Source organism: Octodon degus, unplaced genomic scaffold, assembly GCF_000260255.1.
Source record: "Octodon degus isolate 3935 unplaced genomic scaffold, OctDeg1.0 scaffold00028, whole genome shotgun sequence".
In the NCBI taxonomy this organism is placed as follows: Eukaryota; Metazoa; Chordata; class Mammalia; order Rodentia; family Octodontidae; genus Octodon; species Octodon degus.
The window spans coordinates 19,687,804-19,711,411 of NW_004524604.1; the positions used below are offsets into that span (position 1 = coordinate 19,687,804).

The 23,608-nt window shown below is 35.5% G+C and overlaps 1 protein-coding gene across 3 annotated transcripts in view; it reads right to left on the minus strand.

The window, feature by feature from the left end:
- Positions 1 to 565: 565 nt before the first annotated feature.
- Positions 566 to 23,608, minus strand: part of Rasa2 (RAS p21 protein activator 2) — a 138,722-nt gene continuing 115,679 nt past the window's right edge. Inside the window, exons 16-22 of one of the 3 annotated variants that reach the window (XM_023713003.1) lie at positions 20,752 to 20,825; positions 19,719 to 19,825; positions 6,984 to 7,066; positions 6,148 to 6,356; positions 4,473 to 4,576; positions 3,945 to 4,134; positions 566 to 1,817 (exon numbers count right to left, since the gene is read on the minus strand). In XM_023713003.1, coding sequence (XP_023568771.1) covers positions 1,691 to 1,817; positions 3,945 to 4,134; positions 4,473 to 4,576; positions 6,148 to 6,356; positions 6,984 to 7,066; positions 19,719 to 19,825; positions 20,752 to 20,825 — 894 coding nt within the window. In that variant the 3' untranslated portion in view covers positions 566 to 1,690. Of the gene's footprint in view, positions 2,580 to 3,944; positions 4,135 to 4,472; positions 4,577 to 6,147; positions 6,357 to 6,983; positions 7,067 to 19,715; positions 19,826 to 20,751; positions 20,826 to 23,608 lie in introns of all 3 variants that reach the window. The other 2 variants (XM_012514273.2, XM_023713004.1) reach the window with 2 other exon arrangements.

Consider the following 23,608-nt stretch of genomic DNA (forward strand, 5'->3'; position numbering starts at 1 on the left):
TTTGGCAAATAATAGTTTGACTTGATAAAGTTATATTCCTGGGAGTAAAAACCTTTGCTACTGCCCATTATCTTATCAAATGAAATTAAAAAACAAAACTAAAGAAAAACACAGTACAAATTATGATCATTTCAAATGGTGAAACTAAAGAGTCAGAACTCGTGTTCACAGCAAGAGTTTTCCCACATCCTTTTCTGTACTCCCTGTGGCTTCCAAGTTTTTGGGCGAGAAGTAAGCTGCCATGTACTTTTTAAAAAGCTTTGGGGAAAGGGAGAAAAAGCAGATTAGGTATCAAGGAACTCAGGAATAACAGCAGAGGAAGGAGGCCTCTGGAAGTAAGGTCTGTGGCTAACGGTCCTTTTGACATGGTTTCTTATTGCAAAAGGTTTTTGTTTTTTTTGTTTTTTGTTTTTTGTTTTTGGAGAACTGGGGATTGAACTCAGGCCCTTGCACTTGCCGGGGAAGTGCTTATTCCACTGAGCCATCTCCCTGGCCCCTGAAAAAGGTATTTAAAAAGAATTTAATTTCTTATTTCTTTTTTAGGCTGTGCCAAAATGATTAATTCCACTCAAATTATTAATTCAAATATATGTGTGAAGAAAATAGCCAGATGACTAAATTTTTCATTCAAATCCATTGTTATATAAAGGGACAGATGTGGTTCCCTTTGAGCATGCGAGGATCTTTAAAACTAATCATAATTGGGATATGATATTAGGAAGACATTTCTTTTGCTTTACTTCCCAAGAAATTAAACTCCCCAGGACAAAATCCAGCACAAAATCGAGCCACCAAACGGTAATGAGTGACACACAGCAATATTCATATGTCCTTCTACTGGCAGATGGAGAATTTTAAGTTTTCATAGCAATGAAATCCATGAGAAGTTTATTAAATGGCTTTTTCACATATATAAATTAGTATAGAGTGTGGAGCCTGTAAGTTCATAAAATAAAGGATTCTTCCAAGCTTTAGTATGAGCCAGGAATGCAAAATGGTACTGATTCTTAAACATAACCAACTGATCTTTACAAGTCACACAAAGAAATACATTGCTCAGTTATGATTGCTGATAGAAAAACTGATTGTGTGCCAATGGTCTTAAAAATAATGACCTAATAACAATACAATTTAAAAATATCCACCAATAATATAATTGGCAAATATATTGTGAAAGATAGCTTATGCTCAGGGATACAAAAACAAGCACTACTAGCTAGACTTACATTAATAAGTCACAGTTTTAAACAGGAACATAGTAAATACTCCAAGGTTCAAGGTACCACATTTAGAAAATGTTTTGAGTTAAAAAAAAGATAAAGAGTACCACAATTTTTAATACTGATGAAGCAAAGTATACTCCCCTTCAAGGTGGCAACTTGCTTCGACTGCTTATTTACAGTTATGGTTTTTAGGACAAAAGTAAATTATTAAGGAAAAATAAGATTCAAACCAAATTCCATTTGGCTAGCAGGCAATAAGGAAACAGCAAAGAAATATAAACATTTTCAAGAAAGCACTATTTCTAGATTTAAACACTGATCATTCAACTGATCATAAAGATAGATACCACAGAGTATCTAAAGTATAATCTGGTGCTGGCCAGATTATTAAAGTGCGCCGAGTGACTGTTCTTGAGTTAGATCTCAACCCAATACTAGGAGGAGGGCATCCTCGTGACACCCTTATTCTAACATGAAGCAGGTGAGGTCAGGTGATTTCCCCACCATCTTCTTTCACTGTTTACCTTCTCTTCTTGTTCAGAAGAGAGCTCCTTAGAAGTCATGTTAATTTGAAATCTCTTAAAAAATGAGTACCTGATATTTAAAACAATTAAAAATATTTTAGTGGTTTCATTTTATTTCACCTGCCATCACTCATCCCTGTGTAAACATGATGCACACAATAGCACATATTCCCTGATTCCTCCTGAGTTCTGTTTACATCTTTTGATAGGCAAAAAGATCTATCACTTGCAAGGATGCTCTGGCAGTTTTCTAAAGTTTCTGTTGCTGTCTCTAATGTAACCTGTAATGATGAATGGACCAAAGGAAAAAAGAATTTTCTTTTCTTTTATAAAAGATGGAGGGTTCAGGTGAATTAATGGAAAGCTCTAAATTGACATGGATTGGAATTTTCTAGTAAAATACAAGTTGGCAGTATAGAGCAGGCACTAATGGTAGTGAAAAAAGTCCACAGAACAGTTTACAAGAAGAGATAGTTTCTTGCTATAGGAGAAGTGCTCCCTTTGTTAAAAAGCTTCTTTAGGAAACTTCTTTAGGAAGATTCTATAAGAAGTTGCAGAAATATGAATTTAGACACACAAGAAATGAAGGAAATCTTGGATTTCAAATTCTCTAGTAATACATTAAAACCAGGATTTCCAAACAGTTAATTTCAATCATTAAATATTAAATATAATGTGAATGCAGGTGACATTGAAGCCAATGTTCATTCTTAAATACTATGAACAAAACACATGATGAATTGAGAAACTCCAAGTAAAAAAGAACACTTTCCAGTTCTTCTGAATCAATTGGTCAAACTCTTACGAGGTTTTCCCAATAATTGGATTTTCCCTAGAAAACATTAAAAGAAAATCATTGTTTGTAAGTTAAAAACCATAAAATTTTTAAAAAGAGATACAGAACCTACACAGACACACAACTGCATAATTTCCCTCTGATGATCTCTCAGTCCAATATCATGTTTACTATAATTAGTACATATCAGCTACCATGCTGAATCATGATTCATTCATTCAACAAGTATTAACTGAATACTTTGTTAAATTTAAGGCACTATTCTAAAAGTCAAGGATATGCCTGTGAACAAAGCAGATGAAACCTTTGCTATCAAGGAACATTACATTCTAGTAAACAAAAACGTTTACAATTAAACTTTCCTAATGTCCTCAGCTTTCTGTGCAGGAAGATCATAAATATTTAAACCTGTCAAACTGATTTTTAAGGTCTACAAATGAAAATATTAATATCCACAACTTTCAGAGAGTATTAAAATTTACAGTTCTACTAATCAGCTGTGTGATCTACGTCAAGGCATTTACTATCCCCAAGTCTCAGTTTCTCTAGCTATAACATGGGAATAAAATCATGTTGGGTTTATGTGAGGACCAATGAGAAAGCAATATATACTGTGGCAAACACTATTATTTGCTGGTCCAGCCAAATCCTACCTACACTGTTGTAAACAAGACGATTCTAGTTTAGTACTGGGAAACCCTGTATTTTAGGGAAGGCTTGGGTTATCCAAGATAGGTTCTTCTTTTTTTGTAAGAAGGAATAGATTTTTCTGCTTTTGGATGCCACCAGAGAAAAATGTGGAGTTCTGAACTACTATAGCTAATCTGTGACCTCAAGGAAACAAATTCAAGGAAGAGAACCATGTTGATGATGATGGGTGAGCAGCAGATTGTTCTAGATGATGGTGATGAGAGGCTTAACCTACCAGTCATAAATATTAGGACTTACTGAGACTAAAAAATTTCTTGCTACTTCACTCAGGATTTTGCTATTTGTTCCTAAAAACAATCTAAATGATATGATATAAAATACTATAGGTACAGTGTCCAGATGGAGTACATTCCCAATAACTGTTATCTGTTGCTGTTATTACCTAATATATTTTCCTCTATGAGAATATAAAATACTTCTAGCACTGATTGCATGATTTTAATTTAAATATTCAAGTAATAAATTAAAACTCAATATAACACTTGAAGTGGTGATAAAAGTACAATGTAAACACAATGAACTGACAGCTGAGATGAAAAAGTTCAAGAGTGTAAGCTGCAGAGAAACTGTACAAGATAAAGACTCTGGGCTGGGTCTCAACAGAGGCGGCAACCAGGAGGCCTGCAGGCAGGTGAGAAGGGTAGGGTAGAAAAGGCAATTTCATACTGTTTATAAAGTATGTTTACTTACTTGCTCCCATACTTTGCACTGCTGGATCTTTTCTTCCTATACATTTCATGAGGTTCATCCAGCTTCTCAATGATGCTTTTTATTTGCTGAATTGTCTTAAAGGTTGTTACAGAATCCTCAATTACAAAGTTAGAATAATCATCAGGCTCTTTCTGTGGCCCTTGATAGACAGCTATCGTTCCACAAGCCTCTATAAGGAACAGTGAAATCTCTGATCAGAAACCTTAATTCCATAAATGTAACTTGTAGTATTAATAAAAAATGTCAAGTATCTCAAGTTGGGGAGGTCTCCCTTGGCAGTGCACAGATGATTAAAATATATACATTTATTAACTGGATAGCACATTCATAAAAACAGTAATTTCACTTCATAATGTCCCTTTGGTAGTTTTATGACCTTTATGTAAGTAGCATTTTGGTAAGTCTCTGAGTCTTCTCAACGTTTTGTTTGTAATGCCAAAGCAACCTTCAGGAACTGGTAATAAAAGATTATGTTGTTATAAAAACAGATTATAGTTGTGTAATTACCTTCCATCTTCTGCAGTTTAAGCAAACTGAGGGTAAAAAGGGAATAAATTCTTTCTGCTTCTCTGTCTTCATCAATATCTATTTGGATGTCTGCAGGGATACCACTGTAAAAATTAAATTAAAGACACTGGAATCAAGAGACGGAGGAAGGCGGAGGAACTAAAATTAATTAAGGTATATTATGTGTATATACAACTCCTCATGAAGAATGTAATCAAATGAATGCAACAAGAATAAAAATTAAAAAAAAAAGAAAATAAAGGCTTTGGACAAAAGTAACTTGGTAAACATGTCAAAACCTTTTGATTTGAAATTAAAACTTGAATAAGCTAGGTGTGGTGCACACTTATAATTTAAACAGTCTGGACTGAAAAAGGAGTTCAAGGCCAACCTGTACTGCAAAGTAAGACTTTGGTCTCAAAACACACACACACACACACACACACACACACACACACACACAGACAAAACAACAACTACCCAAATAAACACCTGAATAAGGAAAAGTAAAAAGAAATAAGATTTGTTATGGGGGCTGGGGAGATGGCTCAGTGGAATAAGCATTTCCCTAGCAAGCACAAGGGTCTGAGTTCAATCCCTAGTTCCACCAAAAAAAAAAACCAAAAAAAAAAAACAAAAAAACATTTGTTATGTACATATACCAACTCCTCACAATGAATGTAATCATCATGTATTGCAAACATGTACTACTAAAATAAAATGGAACAAGAATTCTGCAAAAGAAACTTTTAGCAACTTAGTTTCAGTGATAGTTAAAAATGGAGCTAAGAGAATTCGGTCACTATGTGACTAATCATAAGGAGGGGGATTATTTTTTTTTGGTGGTGAGGGATCAGACCCAGGACTCATAGCTGCTAAGGCAAATGATCTAGCACTGTGCTACATTCTCACCTCGAAGGAGGGAGATTTTAAAGTAGAGTAATTTTCATAACCCATGCTTGATCACAAATATCTTACTACTTAAGTCAGGTTACAATGGATATTCCACAAAATTAGATTCAGAATGCTAAGTCTTCCTTTTTCATATCCTGTCCAGACAGACAAGACAGAAACAGACAGAGAGACAGACATATATGTTTTAAATTGGTGGTGCAGGGGGTTGAATCCAGGACCTTGGACATAATAGGCAAATATTCCACCACTGAGCCACACTCCCAGCCCTGTAGAGCTGTACTTAGGGCTTAAAAAAAAAAAAAAAAAGTAAACTAGTGTGGTGGTGCATGCCTGTAATCCCAGCACTTGGGAGATTGAGATAGGAGGATCACTGAGAACCTAAGCCAGCCTGGGCCACACAGTAAAAGACCAGCCAAGACCCTGTCTCAAAAACAAACAAAAAATTTTTGTTTATTTTAGAAAATTTCACTAACCCAAGAAGAAATTCTGTATCCATTAATACTCCACATTCTCTATTACTTCAAACTAACCATCAGTAATCTATTTTGTCTCTATACAAATGTCTATGGACATTTTGTAATGTAAAATTTTCCATGTAATTTTTGGCCTTTATGTCTTGCTTCTTTCACTTAGCGTGTTTTCAAGGTTCATCCATTGTGTAGCATGCATCTGTAAGTCATTCCTTTAAACAGCCAAATAATATTCTACTGTATGGATACACCATTTGTGAAAATGCTTTCTTCATCAGTAAGAAACTTACGCAGTACATGGCTTGCAGCCTGGAGTGTGTTCACTAGTCTCCTGGCAGCAGAGCCAGAGTCCATTGAGATATGCAGAAGGATGAAAAGAACTAAGTCTGTTCTGATTGCATCGGCTCACCCTGCAGAGTACATCTATCCATTCATTAGCTTCCACACAATTATTGGCCTGGACGTAGAGTGGTTTTTCTGTATGTATTACTTGGAACATCTTCACATGCAAATAAGATAAAAGTTAGTGAGAAAGTCTCAAGAACCAAAACACAATACACAAACTACGTAACAAAGATCTAGTTTGTTGTCTAGATATAATCTTATGCTAAGGTATCCTATGAATTATTACTTTTTTTTTTTATCAAGTTAATTCCAAAGACAGATAAAGTTGTATGGCATAAGTATACTAGGTTGTAAGTTTAAGAAGTCACATGTGTCCAGAAGGCCTATCATACATTAAGAAAAAAAGGGAAGGAATTTCAGATGAGGAAAGGCAAAGCAATGGGGAAATCCTGAGGGGCAAGGACATGGTCTTTGTTGTTTGAGTGTATTATAGGTACTGAGTAGAAGCTGAAGACAAAGTGAACAGATAGATTGGGACTATGTTACTAAAATTTCACTGTCATAGAATAGGAAAATAATTTTTAAACTAAACTGAGGAAAGTATTCTTAATAAACTGGACAGACTTATGAGATATCAACATTACTGGACAATTTTAAAACAATTTGAGCTAGCAATTTATAAGCTAAACGGTAATTATGGTAAACACAAACAATTCAAATTTTTTCAACTAAGTTTTACATATATGTAGTTTATAATGCTTTAAATATTTATAAGACTTACATTTTTCTTGTTGAAAGAACTCTCTTCTAGTTTTTCCACAGCAAGAATATTTTTTACTGGAATTGTAAATATTGCATCTTTGCCTAAGTAATAAAGACAAAAGTAAAATAATTTCATCAGAATCATAAAGGGAAGAGTTTAGTTCTGTAAGGTGTAAGCTTTTTCTCTGGTTGGTAAAGAGTATATACAACCTACAGTAATCTTCCAGGTGCAATCATACTAGTGCAACATATACTAGTATTTTTGTGTTGTGAGAACAGATGAGTTTTAATTTGTTTTTCATAGGGACATTTTTTTCACTATAAATTATTTTTTAAAATGTGGAAATAAATTTTATCCCTGCACAGAAAACAAAATTGCTACTAATGTCATAATATTAACTATATGAAAACCAAACTAAAATACGTATCAATAAAGACCCATTCAAATACAGGCTGAAACATGGAATTTTCTCTCAAAGGAGTTATTACATACATAGAAAATACGACCACCTAAGTAGATTCGGCTGTTTTTCCAACCTATTAATTAAGGAATTAACTTTCAAAACAATGTTTTAAACTAAGAAATTGCTTATGACTATCACATATTGGTGGTCAGATAATTAAACCTACAAAATGTACAGTAAGAGGCAGGGCATGCACACAAAAAATGTATCTGGCAGAGTAAATCCTTAACCTAATTTAAGAGTTTGGGAATTAGCCAGGGAAAGTTGGTTTATTAAAGCAGCTCCATAATATTAAGACACAAGAATAAGCTGTACCTCAAATACTTATGGAAACTAGAGGCACAAATATACTTGTTATTTCTGGTCACTTTACAATGGTATTCAATGCTCTGCTTTTATTTTCCCTTCAAGCTTTGCTTCAGTGACACACAAACTGAAGTGTTGGAGGTTAAAAACTTTACATTTTATATTGTTCAACAGATTGATATATATCTTTTTTGGCAAATAAAATTATTTGATTAGTAAGGGATTGTTTTGTCTTGAATAGAGAGGTTAATATAGAATAAGTGCTAAGCCAGTTTCCTGGTATAAAATCTAAATAATTTAAACAGATATTGTATGAAAGACGCATTATTAAATACCTACTACATAACAGACACTACTCTAACAACTTATGAGGAAGCAGTAACTGGAACATATAAGATCCCTAATGGAGTCTTCATTTAGGTCTGAAAGATAGGAGACAAGTAAACATTGAAGGTGAGTGCTACAATGAAAATAAACTTAGGTGATATGATACAAGTAACTGCTAAGTAACTGTTATGGAAATTTTTTCAGAGAAAATGACACATTTAATAAATATTTTTAAAAATATAAATAATAAGTGCATAGGAAACTAAGAAAAGACTATCAGCAAGCTCTTGGAAGAAGACAAGATAACATTTTAAGGCTAAAGCATAGAGCAGGAAGAGTAACTGAAGGGAGGCATGGCCCAAGCCACATGTAGGACAAAATGTTTGCAAAAATAGTAGCACTTAGGGGAGAGTTTCGAGTAGCACCAGTGGACACAGACAGCTGCAGTTGGAGGGACTCACACATACATCAGGATGATTCACAGGTAAGCTGCATCTGAACAGCTGGGCCACACATCCACAGGCTAGGACAGCAACGATGTACAGTAGTGGACTGCAAAGTAGAGTAATGTGACAGGAGCTGGTGGCCCTCAGGAGACAAGGACCAGTATACCTGCCCCTACACAGCTTGTCCTGTCTAACCCTTATGACCACTGGCAGTAAAGCTGCTAAGCATTTAACTAGGTGAAAGTATGGTGAGGACAAAACTGGGCAAATTGCCAAAATGATCACCAAATAGAAAAGGGAAGGCAGCACTTTTAAGGAGACACATACATGCGACAAACATTATTTTTGAAATCAGGAGTACAACAAAGAGGGTCACAAGAGAAATCCATCTTTGGGTACTAGTCTATATAGGATACTACAAGTATCTTAGCAGTGAATTTTAAAATTCTACCATTTATCTTTAAATTTGTTGCATATACATACATGCACATAACATAAAATTGCTGTTTTTATCCATTTCTGGACAAACTGTAACACTGAATCTGTACACAAAGTACGTGTGCCCCAGGTACATATACTGTCAGGTTACCATCAGGGTTTCTTTTATAGTTAATGATGTTAAGTGGAATAAACTGCAATGTGAATTCATAAAACAGATTTTTTTACTGAGGATTCTCTAAAAATACCATAGTGTACACATGCATGTGTGCACACATACACAACAGAAAGAAAAAGAAAGGCTAAGGGGTCATAGTGAATACATTTAAGTTCCAATATCTGACTAGTAAGAATTTAAGACACCAGAGCTGGGGATTTAGTTCACTAGTGCAGTGCCTGCCTGTCAGCCATGAGGTCCTGAGTTTCATTCCTGGTAGAACCCTCATCAACCCCTGCCCCCAAGATTTTAAGAAACAGTCAGTTGGGCATGGCCTATAAGCCCAGCTCTAAGGAAAATGAAGCAAGAGGATCACCATGATCATGACCAGCACTGTCTATATAATGAGAACATGTCTAAAAATATACCAAAAACAAAACCTAAAGATAAAAATGTCCCCAAGGAAAAAGTAGAGCTCTTCAGATAGAAAGGATTCAGCAAGTGCTGATAGAAGACAAAGACCTAAATTTGGAGCAGTAAAGCAGCCAAACTTAAAGGCCAAAGAAAGAACACTAAGAGTTCCTAGAAAGAAACAAAGGGCTGATAATGATTAACATTAAATTTCTCATCAGTAAAAAACAAAGCTAGTAAACAGTTGTGTAGTATCTTCAAAATTCTAAGGGAAAATGATTTTAAATCCAGTTTAACATTTGAAAATAAGTGTAAAATAAAAATATTTTCATACATGTAGGGACTCAAGTTTACCAGCAATAAAATATATCTTAAAAATTCCCTTGAGGAAGTATTCCTGAAAAATAGTATTGAATCTTCAGGAGATATAGAGATTTATTATTGAAGAAATAGTGCTGGGCAAAGAAATCAGGATAACTGGTAGGCACAGATAGAAAATCACTAATGGATTATACAAAAAGGTAAAAGACACAATATTAAGATGCGATGTTTGAATAAGGGGATACTACAAAAAGAATGACTGAAAGCATGTTAATACTCTATTTAACATGAATGGCTATTTGGATTAACTGTAGACATTGAGATAAACATGGAAGTTTAAGTTTGTTTTCAATTCAAAGGACAAGGTCCAATTTTCCTCATGGGGTTGGGTGATAGAAGGGCAAATCAGCACATAAGCATGTTTAAGTATTCCAATAAACTGAAAAGCCCAGTACTGGAAACATACACATAGAAGTCACTGCAATCACGAGAAATGTGAGTTTATTAAATTCTACTTTTTATTTTTATTTATTTATTTATTTTTTTGCGAAGCCGGGGATTGAACTCGGGCCCTTGCACTTGCCAGGGAAGCCCTTATTCTACTGAGCCATCTCCCCGGCCCCTAAACAAAATACATCTTTTTTTTTTTTTTTTTGCAGAACTGGGGATTGAACTCAGGTCCTTCCGCTTGCCAGGGAAGCACTTATTCCACTGAGCCATCCCCCCAGCCCCTTTATTTACTTTTTAATGAATATAGGACAGGGTATATCGGGTGTACAGGGTCTCACTATCGAGATCGGACTCAGTGATCCTCCTGTTTTCAGCTTCTCAAGTGCTGGGATTACAGGTGCAGGCCACCATGCCCAGGCTCAATCACTGTCTCAGCACACCCCGGGAATGGGACTGGTACAGCAGGCTGGGGATTGAGCCCCTACCGCTGTGCTCTGCCAAAGCAGACACTTCAGTCCGCTGAGCTCTCTGGTCAGCCCCATTAAATTCTGTTAAATGACTCTAGTAGAGTTGTAGTTTAAAAATTTTATTACTTCCTCACAGAGTTGAATAGATTTACCAAGTAATACACTTAACCTACTCCTAAGTGTCCAGAACTGGTAAACAGATCCACAAAATATGGCATATGTCCATTCACTAGAATATATATATATATATATATATATAAAATTTACTGAAAAATAAGAATAGGATGGAGAATAGGAGTAACTTGAGAGATAAGAGGGGTACTGAATGGAGCACCCCATTCACTAGTATATTATTTTGTCATGAAAAGAATAAAGGACTGAGTGATGTGAATGAATGTCTAGAATACTATGTTGCATGAAAGAAGCTAGTCATAAAAGGCTGTTTAGGTGACAATGTATAGAACTGGCAAATGTGAAGAGACAAAAAGTGCCTTAGTGGTTGCCAGGTCGAGAGGAGAAAGGAATAGGGAATGATAGTTAATGAGTAGAGTTTCTTTCTAGATTCATAAAAACATTCTGAAATTGGTGGTGATTGCACAACTTTGCAAATGCAGCCACTGCTCAGAAACCAAGGACTAGTTTCAGAACCCTCTGCAGACATCAAAATCCTTGAATACTCAAGTTCCTTATATAAAATGGTATAGAATTTCCATAAAATCATCATATAGCTACTATATACTTTAAAACATCTCCAGATTAATACATAATACCATATATATTAATATAATGTAAATGTTATCTAAATAATTATATTCTTTAGGGAATAATGAGAAGTATGTACATGTTCAGTATAGATGTAACTATACTGTTGTAGGCCTAATTGGATTTTTGATCTGTGGTTGTTAAATCTTTGTATGTTGAGTCAAGGTACATATATGACAAAAATCAACACAAATTTAAAAGAGTGAATTTATTTATTTATTTGTTAGATTGTTTGTACCAGGAATTAAACTCAGGATCTTACACTTGCCAAGCAGGCGCCTGTGTCACTGAACTACATCCGCAGAGTGAACTGTATGGTATGTCCAAATCCTAGAGCCATTGGAATTATGCATAATATCCAATGCTTACCTTAAAAAAAAAAAAAGACGTTTAAAAAACCAGGAAAATGTGACTAGCGACTTGGGCAGCCAACTGAATCTTATCCTAAGCAGGCCTTTAGGCTGACTACAGCTGAGAAAGATTTCCAAGTAGCTGCTGAGGGAAATATAATAACGGCTGAGCCACTACGGGGTCTCCAGAAAAAAGCTGAGAGCTGTACTTAAGAGTTCTCAAGCTGAAATGCACAAAAATAAAAAAAATACACATGAACTGAAGAGCAGATCTGAGATTATAAAAGAACAAGTGAGTTTAAATAGATGTAATGTGAAGCCTAAAGAGAAAAAAGAAAACTGAACTGAGTTTCAGGACGATCTCTGAGATAGCATCAAACAAATCAGCACAAGTATCAACAGAATACTAAAAGGAGAAAACAGAAGTACAAAATTTATTGGAATAAGTTAAACACCTCCCAAATTTGGTATAAAACATTAGCTTACAGTTCAAAAACAAACCCTCAACTACCTGAAAAGTTTAGCCACCAAACAATACATTTCCGTTCATCATGTTAACAGTGACAACAAAAAGGAAGGCAAGAGGAAGAAGGAAAAGGAATGATAATATGAGGAAAAGAAAAAATACAAGGAGGTATGTATGAAAAAGACAACACTGAAACCCAGTATTTTGTAAAGTTAATAGGCACTAATCAAAAATGTATTTTAAAGGCTGGTCAAATAGCTCAGTGGATTAAAGCACCTGAAGCAGGTACAGGATCAAGCCCCTGGCCTCCTGTGCCAGCCTGGCCCCTGGGGCATTCTGAGACAGCAATTGAGATTGGGTGTGGCAGCACATGCCTATAATCCCAGCTCTTGGGAGGCTGTAAACAGTATGTATGTATGTGTATACACACACACACACACACACACACACACACACACACACACAATGGAGTATTTACCAAGCCTCTCTGAGTAAGATTCCAAACTATCTGAGGAAGAGGCTGAAATCTCTACTTATCTTTTTAAATCTTTCAGTTATCACTTTTCATTTAACTCTTTGGAGTTTCCCCTTAGATTTTAAGGAGCACATATGTATACCACCATCTCCTTAATTTCCAGGCTTTCTGGTAGCTGCAAACTCCATTCTTTGGTACCTTGAACCAACATAATCCCAGATTTCTGCTTGAATTTGGCCATGTCACACTGCAAGTAGGAAGTGGTTTTAGGGGTTTGGGAGTAAGCTAGGTAAATATAAATCTCAGCATGATTTCTTTTTTTCAAGGGTGAAATTCTTTAATGAATTGTTTTTATATACTGTGGTTAAAACAATTATTATCTATGAGATAGTCCAGTACAAACTATCAGAATTCATGTATATATTTTTTAAATGATAACTTTATCCTTCTAGTTGCTCATGCCAATCCTTATAGTTATCCTTGATTTGTCCCTCTTATGCTTAGGATCTAATCCTCTAGCAAATCTTCTGAGTATTACCTTTAAAATAGAGCCAGAGGGCTGGCCAGATAGCTCAGTGGATTAAAGCACCTGCTTAGGCAGACACAGGGACCAGGAGTTCGATCCCTGACCTGCCTGCCAGCCCTGCCCCTGGGGTGCACTGAGACAGTGATTGAGACTGGGCATGGTAACAAAAAGAGAGACCCTGGGTGTGGTGACACCTGTAATCTCAGTGCTTGGGAGGCTGAAAAACAGGAAGGATCACTACAAATCCAATCTGTATAGTGAGACCCTGTAGATCCTGTACTAGATACATTAAATAAATAAATAAATAAATAAATAAATAAAATAGAGCCAAAATGATTCATTTTTACAAGTTTCACTGTACCAACTGGTACAAGTCATTATCTTCTCTCCTGTGGATTATTATAATTCCTTTCTTCTTCTTCTTCTCTCCCTTCTATTGTCTACCACTACTAAACTCTAAGCTCCATGGAGGCCTAAATTTTGATCACTATTGTTTTCTTTTGCATCTAGAACAGTGTATAGTACAGGATAAGTCCTCAACAAAATATACACCGAACTGAAAATATAAGATGAATGATGTATTTTGCTTATTTAACAAAAAATGCCCAGTAGAGTCCTGTGTTTAACTGCACAGGCAGATGAAAACCAAGTTTTTACAGCTTATTATCTACACGTTTCCCCAAAGCTTCATGTGCTCAGAGGTGGGACTTTTGGGAGGTGACTGGATCACATGTGTGATACTTTATCAGTCTACTAATGGGCTTAGCATAGTTCCGAGTGTAGATGATGAACTTACTGGAGAAGATCCACCCTACATACAGGCAGCAGCAACCCAAAGGCTACAGCCTTGATGGAATAAAAAGGCAAAGAAGGAAGACTCGCTGCTTCCTGCCTACCATGCCATGGACTGTTTTCCCTCTGCCATGCTGTCCTGCCTTGGAGCCAACTTGCTATGGACGGAAACCTCTACAAACTGTGAACTAAATTCTTTCTTCATTTACCCTGTGGGTGGTGGGTATTTAGTCTCAGTGATGAGAAAGTTAAGTTAAAAGTCAACATAAATGTACTGAACATTTATATTTATGGAAGTTTCTTTACACTATCCATTGGCTACATAGGCTAGAACATTTGATATCACATGAAAGTTGTGCATGCATATATAACAGGTCTCCTTAACGCAGATATGTAATCAAATTTTACAGAATGTAATTTCAAAGAGGAATTTGTTAATAATTTATTACTAGAAAACTTCAGAAATCTAGAGAAGTAGTTCTTAAAGTAATGCAGATAATAACAGAGCCGGAAGGCCTGGTGTTCTTTAAAGATTATGTATTAAGCTCTTTATCTTTTTTTAAAAATGCATTTAGTATAAGGTCTACAGGATCTCACTACACAGATCAGACTCACAGTGATCCTCCTGTTTTCAGCCTCCCAAGCACTGGGATTACAGGTGTGCACCACCATGCCCAGTCTCAGTTGCTGTCTTACTGTGCCCTGGGGGCGAGGCTGGCGCAGCATGCTGGGGACTGAAACCTGGTCCCTGTGTCTGCCTAAGCAGGTGCTTTAGTCTGCTGAACTATCCGGCTGGCCTAAACTCTTTACCTTTATGCCACCAGTAATAATACGATTTTTATGACAGGATGCTCAAGGTGAGAGGAGGTAACAGAAAAGAGTAATGGCTACACAGTGTGCCAGAAGTTACAGCTAAAGTGGCTTTAAAAATACATTAAGGAGGGCCAGGGAGATAGCTCAGTAGAATAAGCGCCTACCTGGCAAGTGCAAGGTCCTGAGTTCAAGCCACGGTACCACAAAAAATAAATAAATAAATAAATAAATAAATAAAAATACATTAAGAAAATAACTAAACTGCGATGGCAGCAGGTTTAACATGACTTTCACAAAGAGCTGACACTTGATCTTAGGCTTAAAGGACACCAGATTACACACATGAATGTAAAGAGGCACAAGTTAAAGGAACTAGAAGAGCTAGTTTGGTAAAGTAAATGGAGAATGCTTAAAAGATGATGTTGGATGAGACACAGAGACTGTAACATTAATAACTCAAGTTAACTCCAGCATATACCTAGGATAATTTTTCCTTTTTTTTTTTTTTTTCCTGCAGAACTGGTTATTGAACTCAGGCCTTGTGCTTGCCAGGAAAGCGCTTATTCCACTGACCCACCTCCCCAGCCGCAATTTTTCCTTGTTAAAGATGACTGCACTATAGAAAGTACAAAATCATAATCATCATGCAGATGTATAAAAAGGTATCAAGCTGGGGAGATAGCTCAGTGGAAAAAGTGCTTGCCTGGCAAGTGCCAGGGCCTGAGTTCAATCCCTGGTTGTGCCAAAAAAAAGGTATCAAGGCTAATCATGCCTGATAGTTGACTAACACTCACTTGCCACACATTAATTTAACTATACTGTTACTCAAGCTAAGTATATACTTAAAATATTAACAATTTTGAGAAAAATCCCTAACATTAGAAAAATTCTATTAATTCCTTTCCCAGCAAATTGGGAAGAGACTATGGTATTGATCCTAAGAGGTAGAAATACTTTTTTTTTTTTTTATAAGTAGAAATACTTGATTCAGAATACTACCACGGGTGCAAGCAAGATAGCTCAATGGTTTAAAGCACATGCTTAAGCAACATTAGGCAAAGCACAGGGACTGCCGTTTGATCCCCAGTTCCACATGACATGCCAGCCCTGCCTTCAGGATGGGTTGAGCAGGCCACACACAGAAAAAAGAATACTACCATGTAGCAGGAGGACTGAATGAAAGGCTCAGTGCTTTAGAGTTTATGTTATAGAAAACTTGGGAGGCTTTCTTTTAGACACCACCAAGATCACTTAGCAAATATAGCAAAAATTAATTAACAGGCAGTCTTGGCTATCTAGAAAGCATCAAGGAAACAGGAAATAAAACACCTGAACAACCAGAAGACAAAGCCCACGCACTTTATTCACAGGGGAAAATCCTCATAGCTTCACTCAGTCTTTTAATGTTATGCATAATTTTAATAAACAGTATCTAAGCCCTCCTTTACTGTATATAAGCAGTAAAAAGATACAGAGGTTGATAATAGGGACAGGAGTAGGATACTATATAATAGTTTGTTGACAGCAAAAAAAAATTAAGGTTACAACCTGACCATAAACGACAGAGAAGAACTATAAAAAGCAGGAACATAAAAAGAATAGCAGTCCAAGACATCTAGCTGGGGAATAAAGGCATTTAGCTAGAACAGTTGCATACACCCTTAACCCCCAAAATACCTCTAAATCATAGTACTGTGTAATAGTATTATCAATGACAGCCTCAAATCACTAGAAAAATGTTAACTTACATTCAATGAATTCTTTTTTAGAAGACAGGAAAGTATGTAATATATTTTGGAAAAATCCAACAAAATAGTTAAAACAAAAGATATGTGTGCTTACAACTACAGGCTTTCAAAACAAAAGTACAGGTTTTGGTAAATAACCTCAAAATCTCATAGTTCTCATTCCTCAGACATGAAAACAATATAGCTTCAATGTCTATTTTATACTTATGAAGCCTAATTCTATGTAATTTTATCCTCTCAAAAATCACTACATAGAGGTTTAAACATAAGAACTGGATGGATTTCGGGACTATGGACATAGAGACTATAACTCCCTGAAATTATATGGAAAATTTTTTGTTGTAATTTTCTAGAAGAAAGGGCTGATAGGTATCATCTAATTCTTAAAGAAGATTCTAAAGGGTTTTTTGGATTATTATTATTATTATTATTATTATTATTATTTTGCAGAACTGGGGATTGAACTCAGGCCCTTGCGCTTGCCAGGCAAGGGCTTATTCTACTGAGCTATCTCCCCTGGTCCCTAGAATATTATTTTAGGTTAGAAAATGTTTTCAATTTGAAAAACTTTTATTCATATAGAATGACTATTTTCTCTAAAATTTTATTTAAATATACACATAATTATGTGTACAACACAAGCACCTATGCTATCCATAGATGAGAACATTTATGTAGAATATAAATCATAATTTCTAATACACTCAAATATGCTGAGCTTGAAAATGTCTGGAAAGGAAAGTATAAGGCTTGCTGAGCTTTAGTTATTTGACTATGTGCTATAACAAACCATCTATGTGCTTAAAAATACATTGTGCTTTGTTTCTTATTGGACATATGTAGGTATTGTAGCTAAGCTATTCCTTAAGAATTATGAATCCAAACAGTTTTCTTAGCTACTGCTGCAATGTGTGACTGTAGATACTGCTACATAGAAGGCTGAGGCAGGAAGATCCCTGGGGCCTAAGCACTGGGATTCTCTGAAAAATGTCTTTGTTATCACTCTACAATTTCAGAATAACACTTAACTGCTGTCTTGAAAGCACCTTAAGACTGCTGTTATTTAATCATTTCAGAATTTATAGTGGAAGCTGTTTCAATAGATTTCTACCTAAGAGACTTAGTAGGCTAACACTCCATTTCCTGATGCTCATGGGGTGTGAGCATTTGTGACTGCCAGGCCAGGCTCAGTTGTGCCTGCTCCTCTCTGTTTCCACTGGCTAGGCTATTTTGACTCACAAAGTCCATAGTTTGTTCCCAAAGCTATTTATGCCAGTTTTCCATGATATAATTATAATTTACTTAAATATTATGTAGAGAGACAAAATAAATGCGCTCTACCAAGAAGTTTATTATTTATTTAAAAATCAGCACAGGCTTTGAAAAATCAGAAACACAAGCTTAACTAGAGCATAGTTTCTCTTATATGAGAAACACATGAACCCATACATACATATAGGTATATATACACACAAATAAAAAGCAAAATAGGAAAGAGGTAAACAGGAAGGAGGGAGAAGTTAAAATACTTCCACAAATTACAAATTCCATTGTTTTAAAAATATTTAAAGAAATATGTTAATTGGTTTCATTTATACGACTAGTTTATCTTATTTCACAAAAAAGAAAGATTGTGTTACTGTTTCTTTTTTGAGAGAATCTTTTTGGTTTATGTCTTATGCTCTAAGTAACTACCATGAAGATGATACACAATGTAATAACTTATTTTCTTATTAGATTATGAAATTTTTTTCATTAAAAAATAGACCTACACCCATACAAAGTTGAATTATGTAGGGACAAGACAACTATAAAGATCAGAGTGGCTATTTTAAAAATCTAAAAGGATTCTGTACTTGGATTATTTTTTAAGTATCTGAAGTTCTAGATCACTTTGAAGAAGTCACCTTGAAAACAGATGCATTTTGAGTATATTACATTAAAGAAGACAAAGAGAAAACTCAATATATACAGCTCTAAATTCCAAAAAAAGATCCTGGTTCTGTATTACAAGACAAGTAAATAACCTACAGGGTCTGGATTTGATCACTACCACCACACACTAAAAGCAAAATATAACAAAAACCTCAAATGTACAAGTATTTAGGGTTTATATGCATCCCTTGTTTATATTTTAACTTTTGCCTTAATTCACATTTTGGTTAAATGAACATCACTGGATCCTGGTCATGTGGATAAATGGGATTCTACTATCTGTTATGTAATACAGATTCTATCTGCTAAAATGTAATAAACTAAGGGCCTTCCTCTACAGATAATGCTTTATCCCAAAGGAATAAAATCTAAAAAAGGTTTTATGCAGTATTTTGGTTTACTGAAGGTCAAACTTTGCCGTGCTACTGCTCTCAAATCAGATACCTGACTATCTTACTCAGGTAGCCCATTTGTGACATGTCATTTCCAGAGACAAATGATCAACTCTTCCATCTTTTTTTTTTTTTGCGCCGAATGCCTTCAAGGCATGACTGGCTGTCTTGTGTTGTGGGGATCGAACCACAGCAACCTGAGCCTGACTGCTTTGTTGAAGCAGCCCAACTCTTCCATCTTGGGGTTAACTTGGCTAATAGCCTAAAATGAATCTGACAATTGTATAGTGATCACAATCTACAGTATGACTGTGTAAATTTTAGCTGGAATTGTCTAATAAAGCACAAAATATTCTCATTTACTCTAAATCTTACTAAATTGGCTCTGAGAATTAAAGAACTTCCAACTTTGAAGGGGCTTCGAAGTTCCTCATTATATACTGACTATAACATTAGAGGTTTACCAGATTTTAAAGAAGTGGAACATCCTGAATTAATGTCATTTTTAGAAATACAAGAAATTCAGTGCTTGAGGAAACATAATTTACGTAGTTCAATTTCATTCTTAATATGTATGTATCACTGTGAGAAACTATAAACTATCAATACTGTTAAAGGATTCACTAGAGTCACATTAAGAAACAAAACAGAAATTTTCATCAAGAACCCAATAGGGGGGAACCCTCAGTAAAGCATAAGCACAACTACCTGGCTGTTTGTGGTAGGTGAGCTCTCTGCTTGTTAAGCAGAACCACCGTTTTTTGAAATTCTTTTTTCCAATTCGAGTTCTTCCTTGAGCTCTTTTAAACATTTCACTGTCAAAATAATGAAGGTAAAAATTTAGCTACAAAGATTAAAAACAGTTCATTCAAAACAAAGAATTATCTTTTAATTTTAAATGACATACATAATTATGTAAGACCATATTAAATTTGTGAAAATGTTTTTGCCACCTGTGACTGTTATGGTTTGTGTCTAGATGTCCCCAAAAACCTCATGTAGTCAGGGGACAGGCTTCAAGAGTTTTTAATTGATTCCTGGTCCAATGCCGGGATTACGGGTGTGAGTGCTACACTCGCCCTAGGGCAGGTTGCCTACCTACCATATGAGGGAGGGAAAGAGGCTCACTCTGGCACTCTTCCCTTTTGTGCGCTTACTACTTTTGGTGTTTTCTGCTGCCAAGAACAAGAACTGTTGGCCTATTCTATGTGCCACTCTGCCTTAGAGTCAGCTGAGTATGGACTGAAAGCTTCACAATCAAGGGAGCTAAATAAACCTTTCCTTCTTTAATTCTGGGCATCAAGTACTTTGTCTTAGCAACGAGAACAAAGTATCCTAGACAGTGACCCTTGTATTTATTCTGGCTAGACCAAGAGCATAAAGTCTTCTATTAATGTTTTAAATTGTGTTACGTAGAATAAAACCAAACCATATAAGTGATCTCCCCTTTTCATTTCCAATAATAACCACTCTAAAACTGAATAGTGTTATAAGTTTTTTCAAAGTATCCTAATACTTATTTTACCACAATTGTAAAACTCTTGAGATTGTGTAAACAGGGAGTGATGCCCATCTGACAATTTGTAAGGTAGTGAGGTGACTTACTTGGCCGATGTGACTTAGGCCATTTTGGCACAGAACAAAAGTTCAGATTTCCTTACTCTCATATCTACGCTCTTCTACCCACCTAATTAATGTCTATACTAAAACATGATTTTCATGTCTGATTTCATTAAATTACCCTTCTTTCAGGTGTACAGGTTCACTTGTTCCACTGGACTCTTTAGTTTCAGTAGATGAAATCTCATCCAAGAACTAAATAGGGGGAAAAAAAGCAAATATTGTAGTAAGATACATCATAAAAAAACTCAAGTTTATCTTATTATGTCACTGATTATACTGGAAGTTCTTCCTTAATAAAGAGCATGCAGGGCCGGTGGGATAGCTCAGTGGTCTAAAGCACCTGTTTAGGCTAGCTTAGGCAAACACAAGGACCATGGTTTGATCCCCAGTACTACCTGCTGTGCCAGCCCTGCCCCCAAGGTGGGCTGAGCCTGCCACACACACAAAAAAGAGCATGTGTATCACAGATTTAGTATCTTTTATCCAAAATGTATAGGACCAGAAGAGATTTTGATTTTAATTTTTTAAGGAGGATTTTGGAATATTTGCTTATATATAATGAGATTATCTTGGGGCTAGACTCAAGTCTAAACATGAAATTTGTTTAGGTTTCATATAAACATACAATATAGTCTGAAGGTAATCTTATACAATACTTTTAGTACCCCTGCACTTTTGACTGTGACCTATCATAAAAGGTCATCTGTGGAATTTTCTACTTGTGGCATCATGTCAGCATTCAGAAAGTTTCAGATACTGAAGCATTTCACACTGTTGAGCATTTTGGATTAGACGTTCATCGTATAGTAATTTAGAAAAAATAATTATATAGAAGTCCCTAATTTACAAGTGCCAACTATTCTAAGAAATTTATTAAGTCACTGTACTTAAAACAATTCTTAACTGCAATCCTGATCTATAGAGTTCTGAATATAGAATATATTTTTGTCTTTGATTTATAGTAACTTCCTTTGAGGGTATAAATTAAATTATGCTAGCATAAGGTATTTATCATTTGTACTTATCCTACTTAGTGTATTTGTACACTGTTCTTACATAAACAATAGCATTCATAATTTATGGGAAGAAGCTCGGTAAATGAAAAACCAAAAACAGAGTTCTTTTTGTATCCTATGTGAATGTGCACGTGCAAGTATCCATCCAGCGGAACTAAAGAAACACCCCATCACATTTTCAGTTCTCACAGAAGGGCTATCAACTGATAGAATATAACAGTTATTTACATATTTTATTTCTTAGTGTTCACTTGAAGTGAATGATTTAACAAGTCAGGAGGGTGACTATAGGTAAGCACTTTGCTCAGGACTATACCTATCAGGCCAATATCTATCAGGTCAATACCTATCAGAAGAATACTTTATTCTAATAATTTTATGTCATTTATAATACTTTTCATCCTTAAAAGAATCCTGGTATAGGTAGAGACATCAAATTATATGGTTATCCTCCGTGAAGATCTCTCCAGGTTACTTTGCTAAACTCTGTGGGGACTAGTACAGTAAAACCTTGGATTGCAGGTAACTTGTTCTTCACATGTTCTCTAAGATGAGTACATATTTCTAATAAATTTTAACTTGATAAATGAATGATGTCCCCTCTCACTGCAGAATTGTGAGTAATCTTTTCCCAACAGCAAAAGGTTATGAAGACATCTCATCTACAGAAGAGGATGAGAAAAATGCAGAGCAATCTCTGACTTCAAATGAGATAGGGAGACGTATAAAATGTGGGAAACTGCAACATTTTGTAGAAAAGCACCACTTGGATAAGACTGTAGCAATGTCAGTGATAAATCTGTTGAATGACAATGCAATGTTATAATTCCACAAAATTCTCAAAAGGAAGCAAAAAGCAGTGATTAGGTAGTGGATAGGTAGCAGTGATTTCCTTATGAAAAGTCGTCTTATGCAAAAATCCTCCTGCCTCACACCAGCCACAAAGGTTTTCAAAAGTAAATATAAGTTAATTTATCTTTCTTTATATTTTACATATTTTTATTATTTTGTATTACAGTATTATAATCATTTTATATGGATATTTTTGGATTGAGTAAAGAAGCATCTGAGTTTCCATTATTTCTTATGGGGAAATTTGCTTTGATATACAAATGCTCTGGATTATAAGCATATTTTTGGAATAAATTATGTTCACAAACTGAGGTTTTACTGTGTATTCAGAGCAGAATCTATTTTCTTTTCTTTCTTTTTTTTAAAAAAAATGTATTTAATATAGGCTCTACAAGGTGTCATTACACAAATTGGACTCGTAGTGAGTCTCCAGTTTTCAGTCTCCCAAGCCTTGATTGATAACAGGCATGTGTCACCATGCCCAGTCTCAGTCACCATCTCAGCATGTCCCAGGGGTGGGGCTGGCATGGCATGCTGAGGAACCGAACCCCATATAATCTATTTTTGGCAAGTCAATATCACCAGTGAGAGTGCCAATATGAAATGAGAACCTGGGGTTCACTGGTGTTTCCAATTTCTAGCAACACACATATCCAGACTTTACAAGTAAACAATCAAGAAAACTGAGATATTAGGGTTAATATCCTATGCCAGATTAGGAATCTAGAGCCAAATCTAAGACAGAAGCATACTGTGGTGAGAGTTCATTAGCATGTGAGTGGATGACTTAGGAAAGATGAGTAACAGATTGAACCTCTGGCACCCTTAAATCCTTTCTCCACTAACATTATTAACTTCACATTCTGATTATCCAAAGGAAAAAATCAGATGCTATCATAGCCTACGTTGTAAAACATGGAAAAATATCCCCAGAACAAAAGAGCACATAACCTTGCCAACAAAAGTCTGCCTACAGAGCTGGGGATGTGGTTCTGTAAGTGCAGTGCCTGTCTGGCAAGTGTGAGGCTCTGAGTTCAATTTCTGGTACTCCCCTACCAAAAGTCTGTCTACATTATCCCATAAATGTTTTAATAATGTTCTAAAAAC